The sequence below is a fragment of the Sipha flava genome, unplaced genomic scaffold, assembly GCF_003268045.1.
Source record: "Sipha flava isolate LNK unplaced genomic scaffold, YSA_version1 68_pilon_pilon, whole genome shotgun sequence".
Taxonomy (NCBI): Eukaryota; Metazoa; Arthropoda; class Insecta; order Hemiptera; family Aphididae; genus Sipha; species Sipha flava.
In genome coordinates this window covers 1,643,320-1,664,303 of record NW_020273608.1, presented here as the reverse complement: position 1 = coordinate 1,664,303, position 20,984 = coordinate 1,643,320, and the positions used below count along the sequence as shown (strand labels likewise).

Sequence of the window (20,984 nt, the reverse complement as noted above, 5' to 3'; positions counted from 1 at the left end):
ATTACAGACATTATGTATACATATTAATTAATTAAAATAAAAGTTTTAGTTTGTACGTATTATATATAATATTTAATAATTATAATTAACACCCCCCTTCAGAAAATTTTAGCTACGCCACTGTAATACATGATTATACATACTACCTGTTTGATCTTTCTACACGTAAGTAATTTTATAATTTCAAGTAAAATTATTTCGTATGGAGAATAAGTTTTATAAATAAAAACACTAATTAAAAAACGTGGAACTTTATTTCAATTCCATATAAAAATTCATTGTAAATCATTTAAAAAATCAAACTAATGTCATAGTTCTATATGCCAACATTGAAATTTCAATTAAATACAGTTTTCTTCAATAGCACTAAATTATACACATATAAAACAAATAAATTAATCTGTACAAGAGGTTAGGTGTACAACCTAATGTTAATTGTGCTTACAATTAAAATCTTTACTGGAAATTTCTTAATCGTAGTCGGAAAATCTGAAAAATTATAAAATATTAAAAATAGTTTTTTTTAATAAATACACATACTAGGAATTTAAGTAAGATTTAATTGTTTTATTTTTATCGATAATTATTAATACCCACATTGTTTATGATATTATTTCAAAAATTATCCAATTTTTCGATAATGTATAAATTTAAATAAAACTAGATTTATCTGATAGGTTTATAAATAATACAAGTAACCTATACATTTTATGTCGAAGTTTCTAAGGGTCAGGTTGAACAAAAAAACCGTTATACTATCCACGATTTGGGTGGGTAGCATAAGTGAAAATAACCCACATTTTTTTAGGGGGGTTCAAATCTTCCATATTAAATTGATAAAAAAAATTTATATTTTTTATAACTAACTTTATACTTTATAAGAATTTAACAGTAATTTAGGGGTCTAAGCCCTCCAAGCCCCACTGTTTGCACAAATGGTAGGTAGTGTGTCGTAAATCCTCTTCAAAAATGTTAAAATTAATATTAAATGTAATAGCAATTACATAAAAGTGAGTTGAGAATACGTCCAATTAATTTTTTTAAAGTTTTTTTTATTGATTTATTTAATTTTTTTTAGTAAAAATCTTGTTTATTTTATGATTGAATTTGTAAAAGATATTCCTATAGGTCTGGTAAAAATAATTATTTATTTGACTTATAACTTAGGTAAAATTAATTTTTAGCTATTCAAGTATATAAGTACAGGTTTTTATTGCGTTTTTTAAATTAATATTTTCTTTCTTGGTTTTTTTTAATTGCTTAATTTTTTTTTTTAAAAAAAATATTTCTCCTTTTGGAAACTCACCCTACGTTGGAATGACTACCCGAGTGTGCTGAACTTGCCGAATAACTGGCTTGGAATGGGCCAAATCCAAAACTAGCGGATTGACTGTTTGCCGCACTTTGACTATGGCCACCACCATGTCCTCCTGCAAAACTTCCAGCTGAAGCAAAACTTCCTGCACCGCCACCTTGTTGTTGCTGATGATGTTGTGGCTTATGGTGTTGGGGTCTATGATATTCAGGCTCATATTCTTCATGGGTATTATAGTGATGATGGTTGTGCTGTTTCTTGTGCGGTCTTTCGTATCCGCCAAGGAGACCAAAAAACGGACTGGCTGATCGTACGGGTCTAACCGCTGCTGCAGGTTCCACTACTTCAATAACAGACACTTGCGGTTCACTCGGAAATCCTACCACTTGAGAAAACCCGAACTGTCTGTATTCTGAAGCATAAAAATAACAATAATCATTGTAAAAACCAAAATATATTTAATAATTTAATTAATACCTAAATTAAATAAAAAGTATAATAGGTAGGTATAAGTAAATTTCGAGTAAAAACAATTTGTACACATTAAGTTATTAATTAATTAATTAATTAATTAAATTATCAAGTTGAAAAACTTTCAAACAAAGTATATTGATAATTTTTAATTGTCATTGGTTTTATAATTTTATCAATGGTAATATTATGTAGTATGAATGTAAAAAAAAATTATAAAACCATATAATATTATTTAAAATGTTTTAATTACATTTTCAATAATTGCGTTTAATGAATAGTATCAATATATTTATGAATTGTAATATATCAACGATATTAATATTTCTTTAAAATTCAAAATATATAAATAATTACCTGGATGTACTTCCTCGGACACTGGAACAGGTATAGCTTGTGCGAATACTAAAACAACAACGAGCACAAAACTGCTGTAGACAAACATTTTTTGTGTTACAAACATGTTTTTTATAAGTCTCCTAAGTATAGCTAGACTTACTACTACAAAATCAAAATGAAAACTGTAACATTACACTTCGAACCCTACCATTTTATAATCTTCCCACCAGATTGCAAATAAGGTTGTTTCGATTCTCAAGGACAATATGGTATGAACTTGGTGTCTGATGATATTTACGATTCACAAACCGGTAGTTGCAATTAAATAAAACGTACATTTTCAATATTCTTAATTATTGTAATTGTACATTTTAAGGTGATCAGTATGGGACTGAAGGTGGGGTTGAGTTAAAATTTACTTAATCGTGAGGGTATTTTGTGTTGCTAAGATAGAAAACAATTTAAAAATTCCTTTTTAATAACAATTAAAAAAATAAGTATATGTAGTAATTTATCATAAATTAAATATTGAATTAAAAGTAAAATATGATGTCATCATTTTAATCGTCGACTTCTTAGAAGTAAATACCATAAGAATAATAAAAGTAGTATTTATTTAAATTAAATGGTTGGCTATTGTAAAACTAATAATACAATTTTAAATAATGATATTTGTATTTAACATAATTACACGTGTATTTTAAATTTTAACAAAATCTTATTAATAACCAAGGTTATTTTTCGTTAACATTATAATGTACGTCACTATGTGCGATTTCAGTAAACATTAATTTATGGACAAAATGTACGTTTAATTTCACACAAATAATGTAGTATCATTCTAGGTATGTGATTATGATGTAGAACATGGGTTTTCGACCTTTTAAAGTTCATGCCTCTTTCATAATATTTTATGATATCACGCCTCCATCATCACTTAGTGCGCAACTAGGGGGGGGCTTGGATGGATTAGTCCTCTTAATTAATACTTCCAAAACCCTCCTGTATTATAAATAATGAATCTTAGAATTTTGTGTTTGAGGTTGATATAAAATCTCATCATCTATGTCTATAATTTCAATACAGTAAATAATTATTGATATTTATATATTATATATTACATTTTTCAATTATCTTTTTTCTAAATAGATTATTAAAATATTATTTAAAAATCTATTAAAAACATCTTGAAAAAAATTTAAATTAAAATTTTAAATAAATTGATTGTAATATTTAATTTTTAATGTTTTAATGTTTAATGTTTTAATAATAGATAGTCATCCTTTAAAATCAGAAATTACTGTAGCAAGTATGAAAACTATCGAAGTTGATTTTGCTATAAATTATATTAGTAAATTGATTGAAAACATGTTTATCTCAATCTTTAAGATATATTACAAATGGCAATAAGTATTCCCATCAGCTATATACCAAATACAAGTAGGTAATACATATTACAAGTTAATACGCTACTAGACCGTTTTACAAATTTGTCTGTTCTCAATATCGAGAGGAATATTGAAAACTCATTAAATAATAAAGATATTTTAAAAATGTTCTGTATTAAAGACAGAACATTTTTTGTATTAAAATAAAATTTAAATTATAAAGTTGAATTTGTGTACATGTATTATGAATGTAAATTACTGCGGATTTGTCTAAAGAAAAATTATGAAGGCTAGTCTTACTAAAATATGAACTGAACTTATTGTAGTGAGTAGTGACAAATTTTGTCTGTATGTTAATTAGTAGATGAGGTGTGGAGGCGTAGCTCTGTGGATCTGTGTTATCTTGGTACTTATAGCCTCCCAAAATGAGAGCTCTAGTTGCGCCTATGCTTTATCACAACATGATTGAGATGTACTTTTGCTTAATTTTTATCTTACATGCTAAAAAAACTGATTGTTTTATAAATTTTGGCCTTATTATGTTGTTTAAAAATATATTTTTAGACAAATTTTTATAAAAATCTCTCAAAAATAACCTAAGATTTCTATAAATCTAATTAGGTATTCTTAGGAACTCTTCCCCTTATAAACAATTCCAAGACTTAAAGCAATTATGAAAGTTGTTTTTAAATCACTTTAAATATTTCCAATTATCCTCTTATTAGTTATTTTATAATGCACTTTTACTGTTGGTAATGTATTTCAAGCAATTTATCTAGAACTACTTAGCTGACAATGATATACTTCATATAAGTAGGTAATTATACGATTTATGAAATTTCAAAATTTTGTTTGTACAGTATACCTATATTGGTACACATTTTTCACTACTTTAATACTTAAAACAATATAAGTTGATTATTGCATTTTTATTTATTAATTAATTAATTTAACTGATCAAAGCCCTTTGAATATGATTTAAATACATTGGAAATAGTTACAAAGACTGACAAACATAGCGAACAATATTATGATTGATTTTTTATGAAAATAAATAATAAATATTTAATTTGGAATTAATTTAAGAAAATATTACTTTAACCCTTTATACACCAGGAAGAGTTTACTGCTAAAATGTTCGTCCTTGATTCTTATGGTCATTTATAGTATTTACATGCATGATATAATGTAAAAAAAAAAAATAAAAAATACCCAAATGAATCATCCAATTATTCCCGAAGTAAATAGCATTAAATTATTTTGCTTACTTTTATGTGGGCGAGAATTAACCTTGGTCATTTGATTTTTAATAAACATACAAGGTGTAATAACCTCATTTCCTGATTGTTTCTATTTATTTATACTCTTCTTCCTAGTTACGTGTTTCCATAATGTTAAAATTATGCACAAGAACTTATGAAAATAAATAAAAAAACATTGAAAGCGATATTTCCATACAGTGATGTTACGATATTTGAATGTCATTTTAATATTGTGATTATTGGAAATATCCTGCATCTTTACCTGAAGTCCTTGACCCTTACTAGTTGTCCTCGTTTTTATATGTATATATAAGTAAGTTATAGGGTTGCGTATATTTGTAAAAAATATTACAAAAGGTTACAAAAATGTTTAACATAACTTCGATTATGATACATTAAATATTACGTGTCATCCATTGAAATACGAGTACTGCATTACACAGTCAAATTTTAAAAGATAATTAAAAAAAAATAGTACCTAACTCATTTCTTCATTATTATTATTATTATTATTATTAATATTAAGTAATTGAGTAAAACTTTTTATTAATTTGTATTGATTGACCAAGATTTAATTAAAATACTTAATACCATAGACATAACTTATATTATTTCAATTTATACAAAAGTATATATATAAATAGTCAACAATAGTGTTGTGGAATGACTATATTTGTACGTTTTGATGTTTCGTCATATTTATTAGATCCTAAGCTGTTGGAAACTATACATACCTACCTACTAGTATGTATTTATTCCTATCGAGAAATCTATTGATCTTATACAAGCTATAACAATGCATCTTTTTAAAACATATACGTAGATAAATATGTATACATACAATATATATATATATATATAGAGAGAGAGAGAGAGAGAGAAAGAAATAGCTTATAATATTATGTATTATATTAGTATATTGTATTCTTATAGAAATTTATTAAATTTCAACATTTAAGTCACATAATACTTAAATAAAGAAATCAAGTTACTTTGGTAAATTTTATTTTATTTATTTAAAATAAATTTATTTTTCAGTTTCTTTAGTTTTAAACTAAAAAAATAGTTCTTATTTTTATCATATTTAATATCACATGGATTAAAAATTAATAACATTGTAGTAATGTAATAGCCGAGTGTAATAGCCTACAACTAGTAGGTACAAAAAATACGTACGTCAGTTCCTTTAAGATTGAAAAAGGTACATATGTAAGTTCCTACATAATAAAAACCAAAAAAACCAGGTACGTATATTAATTCCTATACGGCGGAAAAAGGTACATATATAAGTTCCTACACGGTAAAAACTAAATAAAAAAAATAATGTAACACAACGCCACATATTTTCATTTTTTTTAGACGTATAATGTTAATTTTTTTTTTTTTTAATTTTATTATATCCACATGATTTCTTCGTTATCTAATACTTTTAAATTAGCAATGCATCCTCGTTTAGTATATTTATAACGATGTTAGCTATTTTGGAAGAGTTTTTGAAAACTAAACTTGTATTTATTAACTATAAAAATTAATTTTCCCTTTTCGTTTAAAATTTTCTCTACAGAATTAATTTTCACACACCCACGTATTTACTAATAAAACGACTATTGTGTATTAGCAACAACAAAAAAAAAAGTAGTGTATAAAAATCAATTATAATCGCTTATTGCAGTAGATTACGACGATTAATCGGTTATTGGTCAACGCTTAAAGGTGGGATTCATTTTCGGGAGCCAATTTAAGGACCGAATTAATATTTACTCAAAATTGGAAGCCAATTCAATGGTCGCCTAAAATGTAGGAGTTTGACCCAGTCAAAAATACATCCATAGAATGTATAGACCATACACACTCTACCATAGAGTGTACATAAACCCATATTAGTCGACATCGGTTTACGAGTAGGTACTTATTCATGTTTAGTGTAAAACCATAGATTCAAATATATCTATATCTGAACGAGAATCACTTTTGTGATATGACTGAGATGTTACTAACTTATTCAATTGTCATGTATTATTATTATTATTTTTTTTTAATTATATGTATTATATAGAGAACATTGCGGAGTAAATTTAATACATAAAACCCCGAGTCAACCGTAACAATGGTTTTCATTGCCACTTTTATAAAGTGGATAATATAAAATTTGATTGCCATAGATACATTCTTATGGCCTTTGGAAGTGATCGTGTAACTTTTGAACAAATATAAACCTATAGTTATATTGTAATAGATACCTAACTTTTTTTATTTCCTACCTATCATTGTTGGAATTTAATTTTTTTCGATTGAGTATAAAAACATTTTTTTACAAAATGTTCGTGAGAAAAAAAAATTTACTTTAGTTATTCGAAAAATAGTACCAAGAACAATTATTAAAATACTAACAATAACGTTAATTTCAATAATGACATAATCAATAACGACATTAAGAAATCAAACGTGCCCAATTTATATTTACAGTTAAATTAGGTACCACTTGCTCACTGATCAACGTGTAGCCAAAACTACTATACTGATTCATTTGAAATATTGAGGAAATTTACTTACATGCGTTCTAAGAATTTTGTTTTTGAAAATTAAATTTTTAAAGGTTTAAACAATTTTGAGCTCCTAACTAGATGTATACATTTTTCCAATTTGTTAATTTAAATAACTATCGAGATATATGTATATCACTAATAATTACAATATGTAATGATTGTGCTATTTTTTTAACCTATGTAGAGTTTTTTTTACACAGAAATAGCAATCTAAAATAATAAAATATCTATTGGGCAAGGATGGATAATTCATATAATAAAAAACAAAAAGGGGACGAGATACAAGAATTAGATGAAATAAAGAGCTGGGTTGAAGGTGACTGATTAATTTTTAATTTTAAATCAATGTACTATTGGTTATAAAATCTATCTTGAATGAAGCTAAACCTAGTTATCCATAAAGTCTAAATAGTTTAGAGGGTAAAAGTACTTGGACAAATTAAAAAATATAAGTCATCATGGTCAAGTGAGCTTCCTTGAAGGGTGCTGTGATAAATCTATAAATTATTTTATAAGTGTGTATTTACCTACTTATTATTGATATTTGATGAAAACTAATCGAACTAATGGTAGATACACATAATATTATTTATTGTAAGTATGTCCACCGCAACCGTCACTATCGATCAATTGTATTAATATATTTCACAATAAATAACTCTCTAATAGAGTAGACTGTAAATAGTGTACACACACACCCAAAATATGGTTCACATAATATATGGATTGGTGTGTCACAATCATTTTGTTGGATATGAAGTGTGCCGCATTGTTAAAAAGGTTGAAAACCAGTACTTTAAATATTGATGTCAAATATTGAAACTATAACCTATATTTTCATTATCAGATTTGTGAACTATAGAATATAATTTTTGCAAAAAAGAAAATTGCATATAAATATTCCATAAATGTTGTGATTTCTTGACACTTATTAAACATTAATAAATTTAAAAAATCATTAAAGTAAAAATAAGACAAAATTTGCTATCAGCAACCATTCCTCTTTTTGATAATTAAATTATTCTGGTCAAAATTGTGTCAAAAAACAAAAATAATTTATAATAAAATATAGCTAGGTAAAATTAATATATTTCTTGTGTTATTCAAAAAGAATACAAAATAAATTTGCCATTTGGTTTCAAATAAACTTAATTTGAAGTTCATTGTGTTTTCTATAATTATTGATGAATCTTTTGTTTATGGGTCTTATATATAGGGTTTAATTTAAAAGACCTACTATTAAATGTCATGATAAGGAGCTTAATAAAATATTGTGTCAAGAAAAAAAATTTGTAAATTATAAATATCATAAAAAATAATCAACAATTTTCAAATTCAATAAAAATAATATTTTAGAAACACTGTTATACCTTAATCTTTTTTAATTAAAAAATTAAACCAAAAAATAAAATAATTGTTATAACTATATTCTGTTTATACACAGTATTCATACTTTAATTTTTAGTATACATTATATTACACATTTTGTGTTTTAAAAACTTATAACTTTAATTAATACATATTAAATTAAGAAAAATTAAATTTATAAAGAATTATAGTTTATTCATTCACCAACTAAGTGATGATATTTTCGATCCATCTAGTCTCACGGAGTTTCTAACATGATGCCAAGTTTTTAATTTTGTATTAAACTTATTAACATTTGGAGTGTTTTCTTGACCATGATGTTCAATAGTAACTTGATCTTCATGTTCAAAATCGTTTTGGTTCACTTTAGATTCATTTATATTTGTTTCATTTGCATTCAGATTCATAATGGTATTAACGTTTTTTAATTGTAATCTCATTGATGTTCTATTATTCAATCTCTTAATGTGCTCACTAAAATCTGTATTTCTTCTAGTTTTGGGAAGTTGAGAAATTATGGAACAATCGTTAATAATTTTGCTTCTTTTAAAATGTATATCTTGTTCATTTATAATATCAGAATTTTCATCATAATTAACTTTAAACAGAGGACGAAGTGATCTAGTTTGAATATTTTTTAATTGGGACTTTGGTTGTTTGATGAGGTACTTGTAAGACAACCTTTTTTTTTTTATATTTGGTAATTTGTTAATAATTTCACAAACTGACTGATGTAAAGATCTAATATTATCATTTGTACTACATTCAGTATTATTAGCTAATGAATACCAACTACTATAATTATCATCACATATCATATTCCATTTTCCTGGCCCTACTATTCCTGATGGGTATGGTCTAGTATGAAAGCTCTTATGGACACCCTGTAAAATATATTTATAAAAATTATTTTTATTATATTTTATTAAGTTAGAAAATGTCTATGGTACAAGAAATGTAAGTTTATTAATTATTAAAAGTTAAGACAGTAAAAAAAAAAAATATTTACCATAGAACCTCTCTAATCAATCATCTTTAGGACTGGGGTTACAGTTGGAATACAGAAATGGTTGCATGATTAGAATATACAGAAACATTTTATTTATATATCATATGAAATTTAAATGTTGGGATTATACCAGTGGTTTCCAAACTGTGGGCACGCCTTCCATGAGAAGCACAAATACTTATTAGGGGAACCACAAGGCAAATATTTATATTGAATATTGTACAACTATATATTTATTTTTTCAATCGACAATAATTTACTCATATTTAAACAGTAAAAATATTTTATTGGGAGGCATGAATATTTTTTTTTGTTTTGGGGATGTGTGACCCAAAAAAAATTTGGGAACTTCTGTATTATACAGATGAAAGTATATATATACACATATGCGTAGTAAAAGATAGATTTTTACTTAGCAAATTAAATTTTAGACTTAATTTTATATATCTACGATAAATTGGAAAATCAAAATGTATTTTTAAAGTATTCATATTGATAATACTATGGTCAGATCAACCATAGTGGTGGACCAGTAGAAGATAGATAAGAGAGGTTCAACAGTAAATTACTATTGTATCACACTTATACACTTATACCATCTATTATTGTATAAATATAATAAGAATATAGAATGTTAAATGAAGGCTTACAATATTTGATGAATTAGAAATACTTTGTGCAGTATTCTGAAAAACATAATTTATATTAAGTAATTTAATGATAAATTATTAATCTTAAAATTAATATAATTATTTACTTGTAATATTGGAATATTAGCAGATAGATCAAATGTATTCTCAAAATCTTCTTTGTATAGTCGTGTACTACCGAAGTACCAATAAACTGAATTTTTTAAATCATAACCAAGAGGTTTCACATTTAATTCTTTCCATATTTCACGTTTATGGTACATTTTAGATTGTATGGATTTGACATCAAGAATAATATGACATAGGATATACAGAGTATCAACTTTTTGTTTGCGAGTCAACTCATCGAAATATGTTACTGAATCAAGTGAATATTCAAAGCTGTATTTCTAAAAAATCAGAACTTAATCATTAATTATAATATATAATAAGTATAAGTTAGTTACACAGATATTTTTATTTTTTTAGATGAAACATGAAGAATAAATAATTAATAAATAAATAAGAACTTAGCCTGAAGTATTATTATGTTTGTAAAGTATAATCGGTTTTGAATTAAAAATTCATCATCAGGTATATACAAGTCCATAAAATCGCAACTGAATATGAACAACTAAAGGAAGGAATATATTGAGAAAAATAATAATTAATGGTAAAAAAATGAAGTCAGTTGACTAAGATTTACCAGGCTTGACCATAGGGGGAAGAAGATCATTATTAGGCAACATATAATTACATTGTATTGAAAATTAGATTTGTATCTAAATTAAAAGAATATATAATAAAATAATAATTTTTTCAATAAACTTACGACACATTTAGTTTGAAATAAATTTTTCATATACTTCCACCATTTTTTTGAATTAATATCGCGACAACCACAAATTTTGATAAATCGGATTGTCATATCCTCCAATAAAATTGAATTATCTTCTATTGCTTGTTCAAATTCCTGTATTTATTATTATTATCAATATTAAAATGTAATTTTAAAACAATAGTTTTTGAGTATAAATAAAATATATTTGTGACTAATATAAGTTATTGCGAAATTGCAACTATGGTACATTTTTAAAAAACTTTATATACTTACATTTATATCTATAGGAAATATACCATTACAGATATCATTAAACATCTTACAAAAATGTACAATACTTGGTACCTCCCACCAAGTTTGGATATCTGAAATAAATTAAAGAATTAACTATATAAATATATTATATATCATTATTTATTTAGAAAACTATTATTACATAAACAGGGGTCCATAAAAACAATACTGTGATAATAAAATTATCAAGATTCAAGACTTTTTTTAGAAAAACCATGTCATTTTACAATTTAAATAAATAGATTCATTTTTAAACAATTTTTTACTAGAATTTAAAACTTTTAATAATGTAATATATATATATATATATATATATATATATATATATATATATATATAAAACAGTTTATAAAAATACAAAATTAAATAATTTTAAGGATTAGGATTACGAATATTGGAATTACTCATGCAGGATGCAGTAAGTATATGTTAGATAATGACAATTTTTGTAATCAATACATGAAATGTATATTAAATAAGGTCAATATGATGAAATCTAAATAAAAATTTTAATACCAATTAGAAACCAACAGATGTAAAAATACAAATGGAGGGAAATTTATTTGTTAATATAATGTGACACAAATATATCATGCAGATGTAGATGATTCATGTTATCGATTAGTTATAAACATGACTTATTAACATTACCTATAACACACGCAATTTATTAATAGGTCTATTTAGTCTAAAATAGTTATACATTTGAATTATAACTCGCGAGTTTGTAAATTTTTTAGGTACTAACCTTCCATCATAATTGATAACAGAAATTGAACGTTAAATTTTCAAATATTATAACTCTATTAGAACATAGAATTGTCTTCGTTGTTTTGCGAGAGTTTGCACGTTGGAACCTCGCAGCACAACCGGACCGTAACGATTAATAAAATAAAATGTACTTTTTGAAAATAACAATATGTTAAGCATTACTCGCAGAAAAGTAGTGTTGTACGGCTAAATATATCGAAATTGGAAAAACAAGAAACAAATTACCTACCATAGCATTATCAATAAAGCGAAAAATAAAAAACCGTTACACGCTGTTGCACAATTTAATAATAAGATAACATATGATTGAAAACAGAAGGTTACTCAACGACTGTTTCAGTCCTGTTAAGTCATGGGCACTATCGAATAGTATTCGATAGTAAGCATAAACTATCGAATATTATAGTCGAATATTATTTTATATGACCGAATAGTTTTTCCATAAAAAACTATTCGAATATATCAAATAAAAAATAAAAATGTTAACGCGTTAAAGTTTTTTGTCAATTGTTATTCTTATCAGTAATCAGTTAACACAATAGTGATTAGGTATCTCAAAATAAAATAAATATTATTTAAGCTAAGCTAATTTCACATTTTACAGAATAATTTTAAATTATCGAATAATTCAAGTAGTTTTGAATAGTTCGGAACAATCGAATATTTTGAAAAACTATCAATGAATTCGAATAAGCTGGAGTATCGAATAGTTCGATAGTGCTATTGATAGTGCCCATCACTAGTCCTGTTGCGGTGCAGTATTCACAGCTGGGCGCTTGAAGTTGCCAATCTTGTGGTGACATCACAACGTTGCCGCTTACTTACAACATAAATGAAAATATAAACCTTAAATTATGGGCATTTCGAACGGTACTGGACCAACAATCTGGCAACATGGAACAATTATTAATAATTTGAATCATAGCATTTCGTATAACCTAGATTCACGCTTGTAGTATATTTTTAATTTGTCATTCAATTTATGTCCAATGTTTTAGTGTTTCTTCTTTATCTGTAATATTAATTGGAATTCACGGATAATGTATACTGTAATATGCATATATTACTAAGAAGTAATAATACGCATATTCCGAGTCATAAAAACGTACCAAGAATATTTATTGCACACATAAATTTGCGAGTGCCACGCGCAAATCTCAGATCACAAGAAACCGCGAACATCAATCATTCAAATAAGATAACCAGGCCAAGGATAGCCACGTGCCGAAAACAACGCAATTAAAACAGAATCAAACAGAGTATATAAAGGCTCCGTTTCACCACCAACGACAGACGTGTCCAGCTATCAGACCAAGCTCTTCTGAGTTTCGTCTTCGATATTGTTAGTGCACGAATTTATCATTTATATTTGTATCTGTGTCTGTATCTGTATTTATTAAAGTGTTTACAAGTGTTTAAATTAATTATTGAATCAATTTTCCCTGATCCAACAACATCATTACGATAGGTACCTGTTTTTATTGGGTACCACGTAACAGTGGCGCAGTCGGCATTTCGAACATCGTTCATTGGAATTTTGAGTCAATTTCATTAAAGAAAAATTGATCACTTTTCTTTGCGGAATCAACACTCAACTTCAATCAACACTCAACTTCAATCAAACAATCAACATCAATCAACACTCACTTACATCCTTTAAAATATGACAACTCCACGAGTCATCTTGGCGTAAGCATACGATTATAATTATAAAATATAACAAATCAAGACCGTGTACGTACACATTACATCATACCAGGTTAACCTATTTTAATATTACATATGAGTTGTAATAAAATTATTATTGAAACTATTGAAAAATATTATTGAGAATTATTATTGAGATTTATTGAAAATCATTATTGAGATTTACTATTGAGATTTATTATTGAAAATTATTATTGAGATTTATTGAGAATTATTATTGAATGTATTACTGGTGTATGCAGCTTATATAATATATAAAATATATATTATCGAAAGAGATTATTATTGAGAAAGCTTATTATTGAAGAATTTATTGCATTTTATTGAGAATTATTATTGAATGTATTACTGGTGTATGCAGCTTATATAATATATAAAATATATATTATCGAAAGAGATTATTATTGAGAAAGCTTATTATTGAAGAATTTATTGCATTCTATTGAGAATTTTATTAAATTCTATTATTGAAAACTATTATTGTGAATTATTATTGAAACTTATTTATTATTATTGAAATCTCAAATTTATTATGTTAAACTAACATAAACAATATTACAACTCATATGTATGAAAACGACTATACTGATATTAGCGATACGTCTCCTCTAGAACTTGCAAATCTAGAGCAACCACCAACTAAAAACTCGACAGAAGGCACACCCAATTTAGACATAAAACCAAACAACTTAAGCATATAAGAGGAACAATTAAAAAGGGAGAATAGAATTAAAGAACTCGAAAAAAGTTTATTAATTAGTCCACCTCAAATAGTGACTAGGAGTAAAGGCCCGATAGAACCTCTATTTTTAAAAACACCTAAACGACAAAATAAAAAAATGACTAGCCCAACAGTCATATCAGAAATACCTACTACTATGGCAATAGACAAAGCTTTTAAATTTATTCCTTATTGTTCGGGAGAGGAAAACATAACCCAATTTATAAACGCTTGTGATATCGCCGTAAATTCTGTAGATTTAATTAATGTACCCTTACTTATACGATACATATTAACTAAACTCTCGGGAAAACCAGCCGAATGTTTAAAATATAAAGATGATGATTAGTGCTATCGTTATTATACCTATTATTATATACATGGCATAGTTATTATGTTGTATTCTCACATAATTGTTTTCTTTATCTAATTCAGCGTCAGCCATTGCTTCTACTTCGTCCAGGGATTTCGTTATTTTATGTAAGTCGGTTAGTTTAATATTATTATGTACCGCGGTTACATGCACAGTTAAAACCGATTTAACTCAATTCGAATTAGTTAACTCCTGGAGTTAAATGCATGTAAACGACTGTTAATTCAGTTTTATACCAATTCGGTTTACCTAAAACGGTTTAGTTAATTCACATTTGAAATGCGCATTGGAAATAACTACGGGAGTTCAAAATGCATATAAACGGATGATACTACAACAACCGAATCAGGATTGCGGTAATTTGTTGTGATAAGGTATAATACACGTTATCAATTATTAAATTTATAATCAAGGTGGATCTATATATAGATTATATATATAGATCCACCTTGGTTATAATCTTCGTGGTTATAATAAATGATAATTTTCATTAATTTATTGATTATTCTGTATCTGTGATAATATTTATTAATTAGTGAGGGATTAAGTAGGCAGTCAATTTAAATTCAAGTAGATTTTATAGATATTATTTATTTAATACAAACATACTTGACAATCTTTTCAAATGTTTCTTTTGTCATACGAAAATTTTCGATCCAGTCTTCTTTTCTAAACTGGACATTAACTATTTCCAACCACCAGTCACTAGAACGTTTTTTCATCCATAAACTTCTTATACGTGGTCCATTTAATAAAGGTCCAATACTTAATCTATAGCTATCAAGTATTTGTTGACGATAATGTAGATTCATTTTTTTTAAGTCGTCACATAACTTAATTTTGAAGTCCCTTCGCTTTTTTATAACTAAGCGTCTCAGTTTGTTACGTCTTTTATTTTGTTGTTTTAAATTCATTCGTAGTAATTCCATCATTTGTAACAATTGTAAATAGTTAGAAGAAGACATACTTCATAGAATTTTACAAAATTCTACACATTAAACAATAAAACAAAGTTCTAAAAATTTTTTACTTTAACGTCTTTAACTAATAACTATTAATAATAAATATTAAATTATAATAATATTATCACATAATTGTTATCAATAGAATATCACTGAATAAATTGGAGGGAAAAAATGAAATTATTAATTCGAATATTAAGGTAAATCGGTTTAAACTGTGCATGTAAACGTTGCCACGTAAACTGGTTTGGTGGAAGTGTATTATCCTAATACGGTATTACTATAGTATGTATACTTGTGACCTAATTCGAATTGATTCAATACGAATCAAATTAATACGAATTAATGGATGCATGTAAACGTAGTAAATGTTACATGCGCTAGATTTACATTTTATATGATTATCGATTATTGTTGATAGGATGTGAGAACAGTTTCGTATTGATTGTTCGTTATCGGTGTTTCGTTGTAATTCTCGGTCGCGCATTGAATTTGTTGTACCGTACGCGGCGCGCGTTGTGAGTACGGTGTGGCATTTCCCGAATTAGTATATTGACGTGCGGCGTCTTTTTGTCTAAAGTAGCAAACGTCCATCGAATGACCTCGTTTGCCACAATAAGAACACATTATTAGTTCGTTTCGTATGGGAGGCCTATTATTATTATCAATATTATTCAATTCATTGCGTTGAGGTGGTTGATTACTGTTAGATGAACTCTGATTATAATTATTTCGATTATTATTATATTGACCGTTATTTCTGTTGTGATTTTGCATTGAATAATTGTTTCGATTATTGTTAGGATTATTATAATTTTGGTTTGGTGTGTTATTGTTATAGTTTCTTTTATAATTTTGTTGTGAGGCATTATGATTTCTATTATTTTTCGAATTGTGTGGTTGATTATTATAATTATGGTTATTAAATTGTTGCTGTTGCGTGTTTTTTGGAAAAAATTCGCGATTATTAAAATTGTTATTAAATCGTGGATTAAAGTTTCTTTGATTATAATTTCGTTGTTGTGCGGGATGACTGTTATAGTTTTGATTAATATTTATATTTAAATTAGTTTTGCTTTTTTGTGTTAAATTAGTGATGAAGTTATCTCTATCTATATCTTCTGCTAAATTGAGCTCTTCTTGTAAAGCAATTGATTTTGCTTGTTCAAGTGTTTTTGGGTCTCTACTACGTAATGTGGTTCTAATTGGTTTGATAAATCCCTTTATGTATAATGCTAGAGTTTGCTCAGCTAACTGTTTTGTTATTGCTTTTGCATCGTTTTCGTTTTTTCCTGTTGTATATAAATTCGCGAGTTGATAGTATAATTTTTCTAGCCTATCTGTGTATGACTTAACGTTTTCGTTTTCGTTCATTTTAATTGAATTTATTTGTAATTGTAACGCGGATGACGAATAATGAGAAGCATATGCTTCTTCTAGATGTTTTTTTATGTATATCCATTTACTGGTATCTTTATATAGCACTAATCATCATCTTTATATTACTATGTATGAGAAAATCAAATAGGAGATATTCAAATGGGCTATTTAATCCACCATATTACGTGCCACCTATCCCAATGTCAACTTCACTACCAACTAACGTAATACCACAATCTGTAGTACCACTATCGCCACGGTAATCCACTTGTACATCATTACGATTTACTATACATTTATTAATGATATAATTATTTAATCAAACATAAAATTTAAACTAATACATTTATTTTTAGCTCTAAAATAAAGTTCGTAGTCATGGACCTAGAATTTTCCTCGTTGCCACGAGGAGATTGGGTTCTAGTAACAGGGGCAATGGCCAACACCCTCAACAAATACCAACCAGTAAGATTGATAGGAAACCCCATCATCTTACCCAAAGCAGGGAAGCCAAGCAGATACCAGGAAGAACACCACCACAATCAAGTGCACGATTTCGCGTACAAAGTATTTACGATAAAAAAAGAAACGCCCAGAGTTGACAACACGTATACACGCCCAGATCAGTGAGTCGGTCAGCTTCTCTGTCGACCACAACACGTCAACTCTAACGCATTCTCGTATATATAAGTACTTGCACGCGGATGGTAAAGCTCCATGTGTGGTGTTCTGGAATGGTAACACAGATAAGGTTTTAATAGAAAAATTAGGAATAAAACATGTAAAAAAATATCTGGACATAACAACCGTACATCACCCATATAATAATAATTACGACCTTGTACTACAAGACATGAGTCGAAATAAACAAGTAATATCTAAAATACCCATTGGGCATTATATTAAAAAAAATGGTGGGACTCTGAATTTATTAGAGTGTCACACATTGATAAGTGGCCAAATCCATGAGGGGGTCGTAGATTGTCATGATCCAGTTACCGACGTAATACTAACCAAATGTATTTTTAACTACATAATAAAAACGGTCAAACCCAGTACAATTTATTCTTATTGTAGTGGGAAACCAATTAAGGCTAGGGGTAGAAAAAAAACAAGGAAAGAAAAAAGAGAAAAAAAAAAAATAATAATAAAAATAATAATAATAACCATTAAATAACCTAACCTAACCTAACCTAACCTAACCATTTAACAGTATAGTTGTAGTTCATAGTATAAGTTGTAATTAACAAAGATTTATAATGTATAATTCAACAAATATTAATCAATCAAATATTGTAAAATATTTCCAACCCATTGTAAACCAGTTGTAAGGGTGAAAAGTTAACACTTAAACCTTGTAAAATTTAGTAAATACTAATTTTTGTAAATTGTATCCCGAAAATTGAATTGTAAGAAACAACATAACATTTTTGTCGTTTCACCCCAAAATTGTTTCTTTAGCGGCGAGGTGTAATATGCATATATTACTAAGAAGTAATAATACGCATATTCCGAGTCATAAAAACGTACCAAGAATATTTATTGCACACATAAATTTGCGAGTGCCACGCGCAAATCTCAGATCACAAGAAACCGCGAACATCAATCATTCAAATAAGATAACCAAGCCAAGGATAGCCACGTGCCGAAAACAACGCAATTAAAACAGAATCAGAGTATATAAAGGCTCCGTTTCACCACCAACGACAGACGTGTCCAGCTATCAGACCAAGCCCTTCTGAGTTTCGTCTTCGATATTGTTAGTGCACGAATTTATCATTTATATTTGTATCTGTGTCTGTATCTGTATTTGTATCTGTATTTATTAAAGTGTTTACAAGTGTTTAAATTAATTATTGAATCAATTTTCCCTGATCCAACAACATCATTACGATAGGTACCTGTTTTTATTGGGTACCACGTAACAATACGCTACCACCGTGATCAGGCGTGTAGACAGAAAATATTTATTAAGGGGCAATCATTTTAGACCCTTGTATCATTTTCCATAATTTGTCTCCAATGAGAATCTTGTAGGGCCTATAGAAGGCCGTATTTGACACTATAATATAGTTATAGTTTCCATTTAATATTATGTCTACTATGAACAGGCTCAATATTTAACTTCAAGATAACGTTTTCTACGAATATAAAATGTAATATAATAATCAAAATCATAATAAATTGTGTTATTGAATAGTTATCGCAATAAATTTATTTAATTTGTATAATAATAATAATAGCATGGATTTGATACTCGGTAAAAAAAATTGTATATGAATTTAGGAGGAGGGACAGCCTTGGCAAATTTTATTTCCGGAAAATCTGCCCCTATCCTTATAGATATACTAGTTCTTTGTTAGTAATAGAGTTAGGCAGAGTGTGAGTTATTAGGTCCTAATATGTAGGTTCGGAAAATTTTGGGTTTTAAAAATATTATATTCAATTAAGTTTATTGTTGGGTCATTTTCCTTTTTTCTAGTTATTAGCATAGTGATGTTGTTTTTATTAGCATTGATATTCTTTGGTCAAGATTATCAGAGCTAATTGTAACGTTATTCCTGAATTTATATTATAAATAACAAATATGTAAAAAATTATACGATCAAAGTATACGGGTGTTCTTGATTAAAGTTATGAGGACCGTTGATCACGAACTAACACATCGAATTGCATTAATTTTTGCCAATTCGGTTCGTTTTTCGTATTATTCGACAGACATTATCTTATTTTTGTTATTCATCTTAAAAAATAGAGTTATTTAGGATGAAAATAGTTCGTCAAAATTAACCCCCTCTTTATATTAAAATCATAATTCAGCCTTGTTTATTATAGGGTCTTCATTCTACGGCACCTTAAAAATTATAATAAGAACGCGGACCAAATAATTTATAACAATAAGCAAATAAATCTTTTTATAGAATAAAAATTAACAATATGTTGATATAACCTATTCTTTTAAGCACGTATAAATTATAAAGAATGACATTTTCAGCAGGATATATACGTATATATATATAACTAATACGACAGACCTTATTCATGGTTTTTGGATTAAACCTATTTTTACAAGTAATGTATGTTCAAGAATTTATTTTATATTCAAAAAATAAGTTTTTGTCGTGTATAATAATGACGGTTACCAGTGGCGTATTTAATATATACGCACCCCGGGGCAAAATAATTTTTCCGCCCTTCCCCCTTATGAAAAAAAAAAAAATAATATATATAAATAAATTCAAAGTTAAGCAATAAAAAAGTTAATTTTATGAAACAAATTATAAATCAGTTGTTTTACGATATTGTATTAGATAATTTTATAGTAATACCTAACGTTAACCTAATTTTTTTTTCAAAGTGAATATTCCTTTTTTAAAATATATATATATATATATATTAAATATAAAAAATGGAAATGACACTTATTATATGTACAATAATTAACAGTACATGGTTTTTTATTAGATTAAATATATTATATTTATTATTAATTATATATAATAAAATAATTGATAGCTTATACTTTTTTTCTTGACTTTTGAGAAGAAAAATGTTAAATAACATCATTAAAATTAATAGTTTTCGTTAAATCAGCTTCAATGTTGAGG

The 20,984-nt window shown here is 26.9% G+C and overlaps 2 protein-coding genes across 4 annotated transcripts; both read right to left on the bottom strand.

Moving 5' to 3' along the window:
* Window positions 1-235: 235 nt before the first annotated feature.
* LOC112691951 (SKI/DACH domain-containing protein 1-like) lies at window positions 236-2,324 on the bottom strand. Its single transcript, XM_025566430.1, has 3 exons — window positions 2,144-2,324; window positions 1,307-1,727; window positions 236-489 (listed from the first exon to the last, which is right to left on the bottom strand). The coding sequence occupies exons 1-3, from the start codon at window positions 2,247-2,249 to the stop codon at window positions 471-473; spliced, it is 546 nt and encodes a 181-aa protein (XP_025422215.1). The 5' UTR covers window positions 2,250-2,324; the 3' UTR covers window positions 236-470.
* A 6,403-nt stretch (window positions 2,325-8,727) lies between these two features.
* On the bottom strand, window positions 8,728-12,724 carry LOC112691988 (cat eye syndrome critical region protein 2 homolog). Of its 3 annotated transcripts, none has more exons than XM_025566479.1 (6): window positions 12,211-12,724; window positions 11,442-11,533; window positions 11,160-11,300; window positions 10,456-10,737; window positions 10,349-10,384; window positions 8,728-9,573 (listed from the first exon to the last, which is right to left on the bottom strand). In XM_025566479.1, exons 1-6 carry the CDS (start codon window positions 12,218-12,220, stop codon window positions 8,890-8,892), a joined length of 1,245 nt encoding a protein of 414 aa, XP_025422264.1. In that variant the 5' UTR covers window positions 12,221-12,724; the 3' UTR covers window positions 8,728-8,889. The 3 variants fall into 3 exon arrangements, with proteins under 3 accessions (XP_025422264.1, XP_025422266.1, XP_025422265.1); XM_025566481.1 differs by lacking the exon at window positions 12,211-12,724 and adding an exon at window positions 12,114-12,200; XM_025566480.1 differs by lacking the exon at window positions 10,349-10,384.
* Window positions 12,725-20,984: the final 8,260 nt, after the last annotated feature.

Bases quoted from the DNA above. Each gene is read 5' to 3' on its own strand.
- LOC112691951 (XM_025566430.1), bottom strand. From the start codon at position 2,249: ATGTTTGTAACACAAAAAATGTTTGTCTACAGCAGTTTTGTGCTCGTT. The intron at 1,728-2,143 runs GTAATTATTTAT...TTTATGCTTCAG, and splicing joins GTCCGAGGAAGTACATCCAG to AATACAGACAGTTCGGGTTT.
- LOC112691988 (XM_025566479.1), bottom strand. The intron at 11,301-11,441 runs GTAAGTATATAA...TAATAAATACAG, and splicing joins TATTTCCTATAGATATAAAT to GAATTTGAACAAGCAATAGA. The intron at 10,385-10,455 runs GTAAATAATTAT...TATGTTTTTCAG, and splicing joins CTAATATTCCAATATTACAA to AATACTGCACAAAGTATTTC.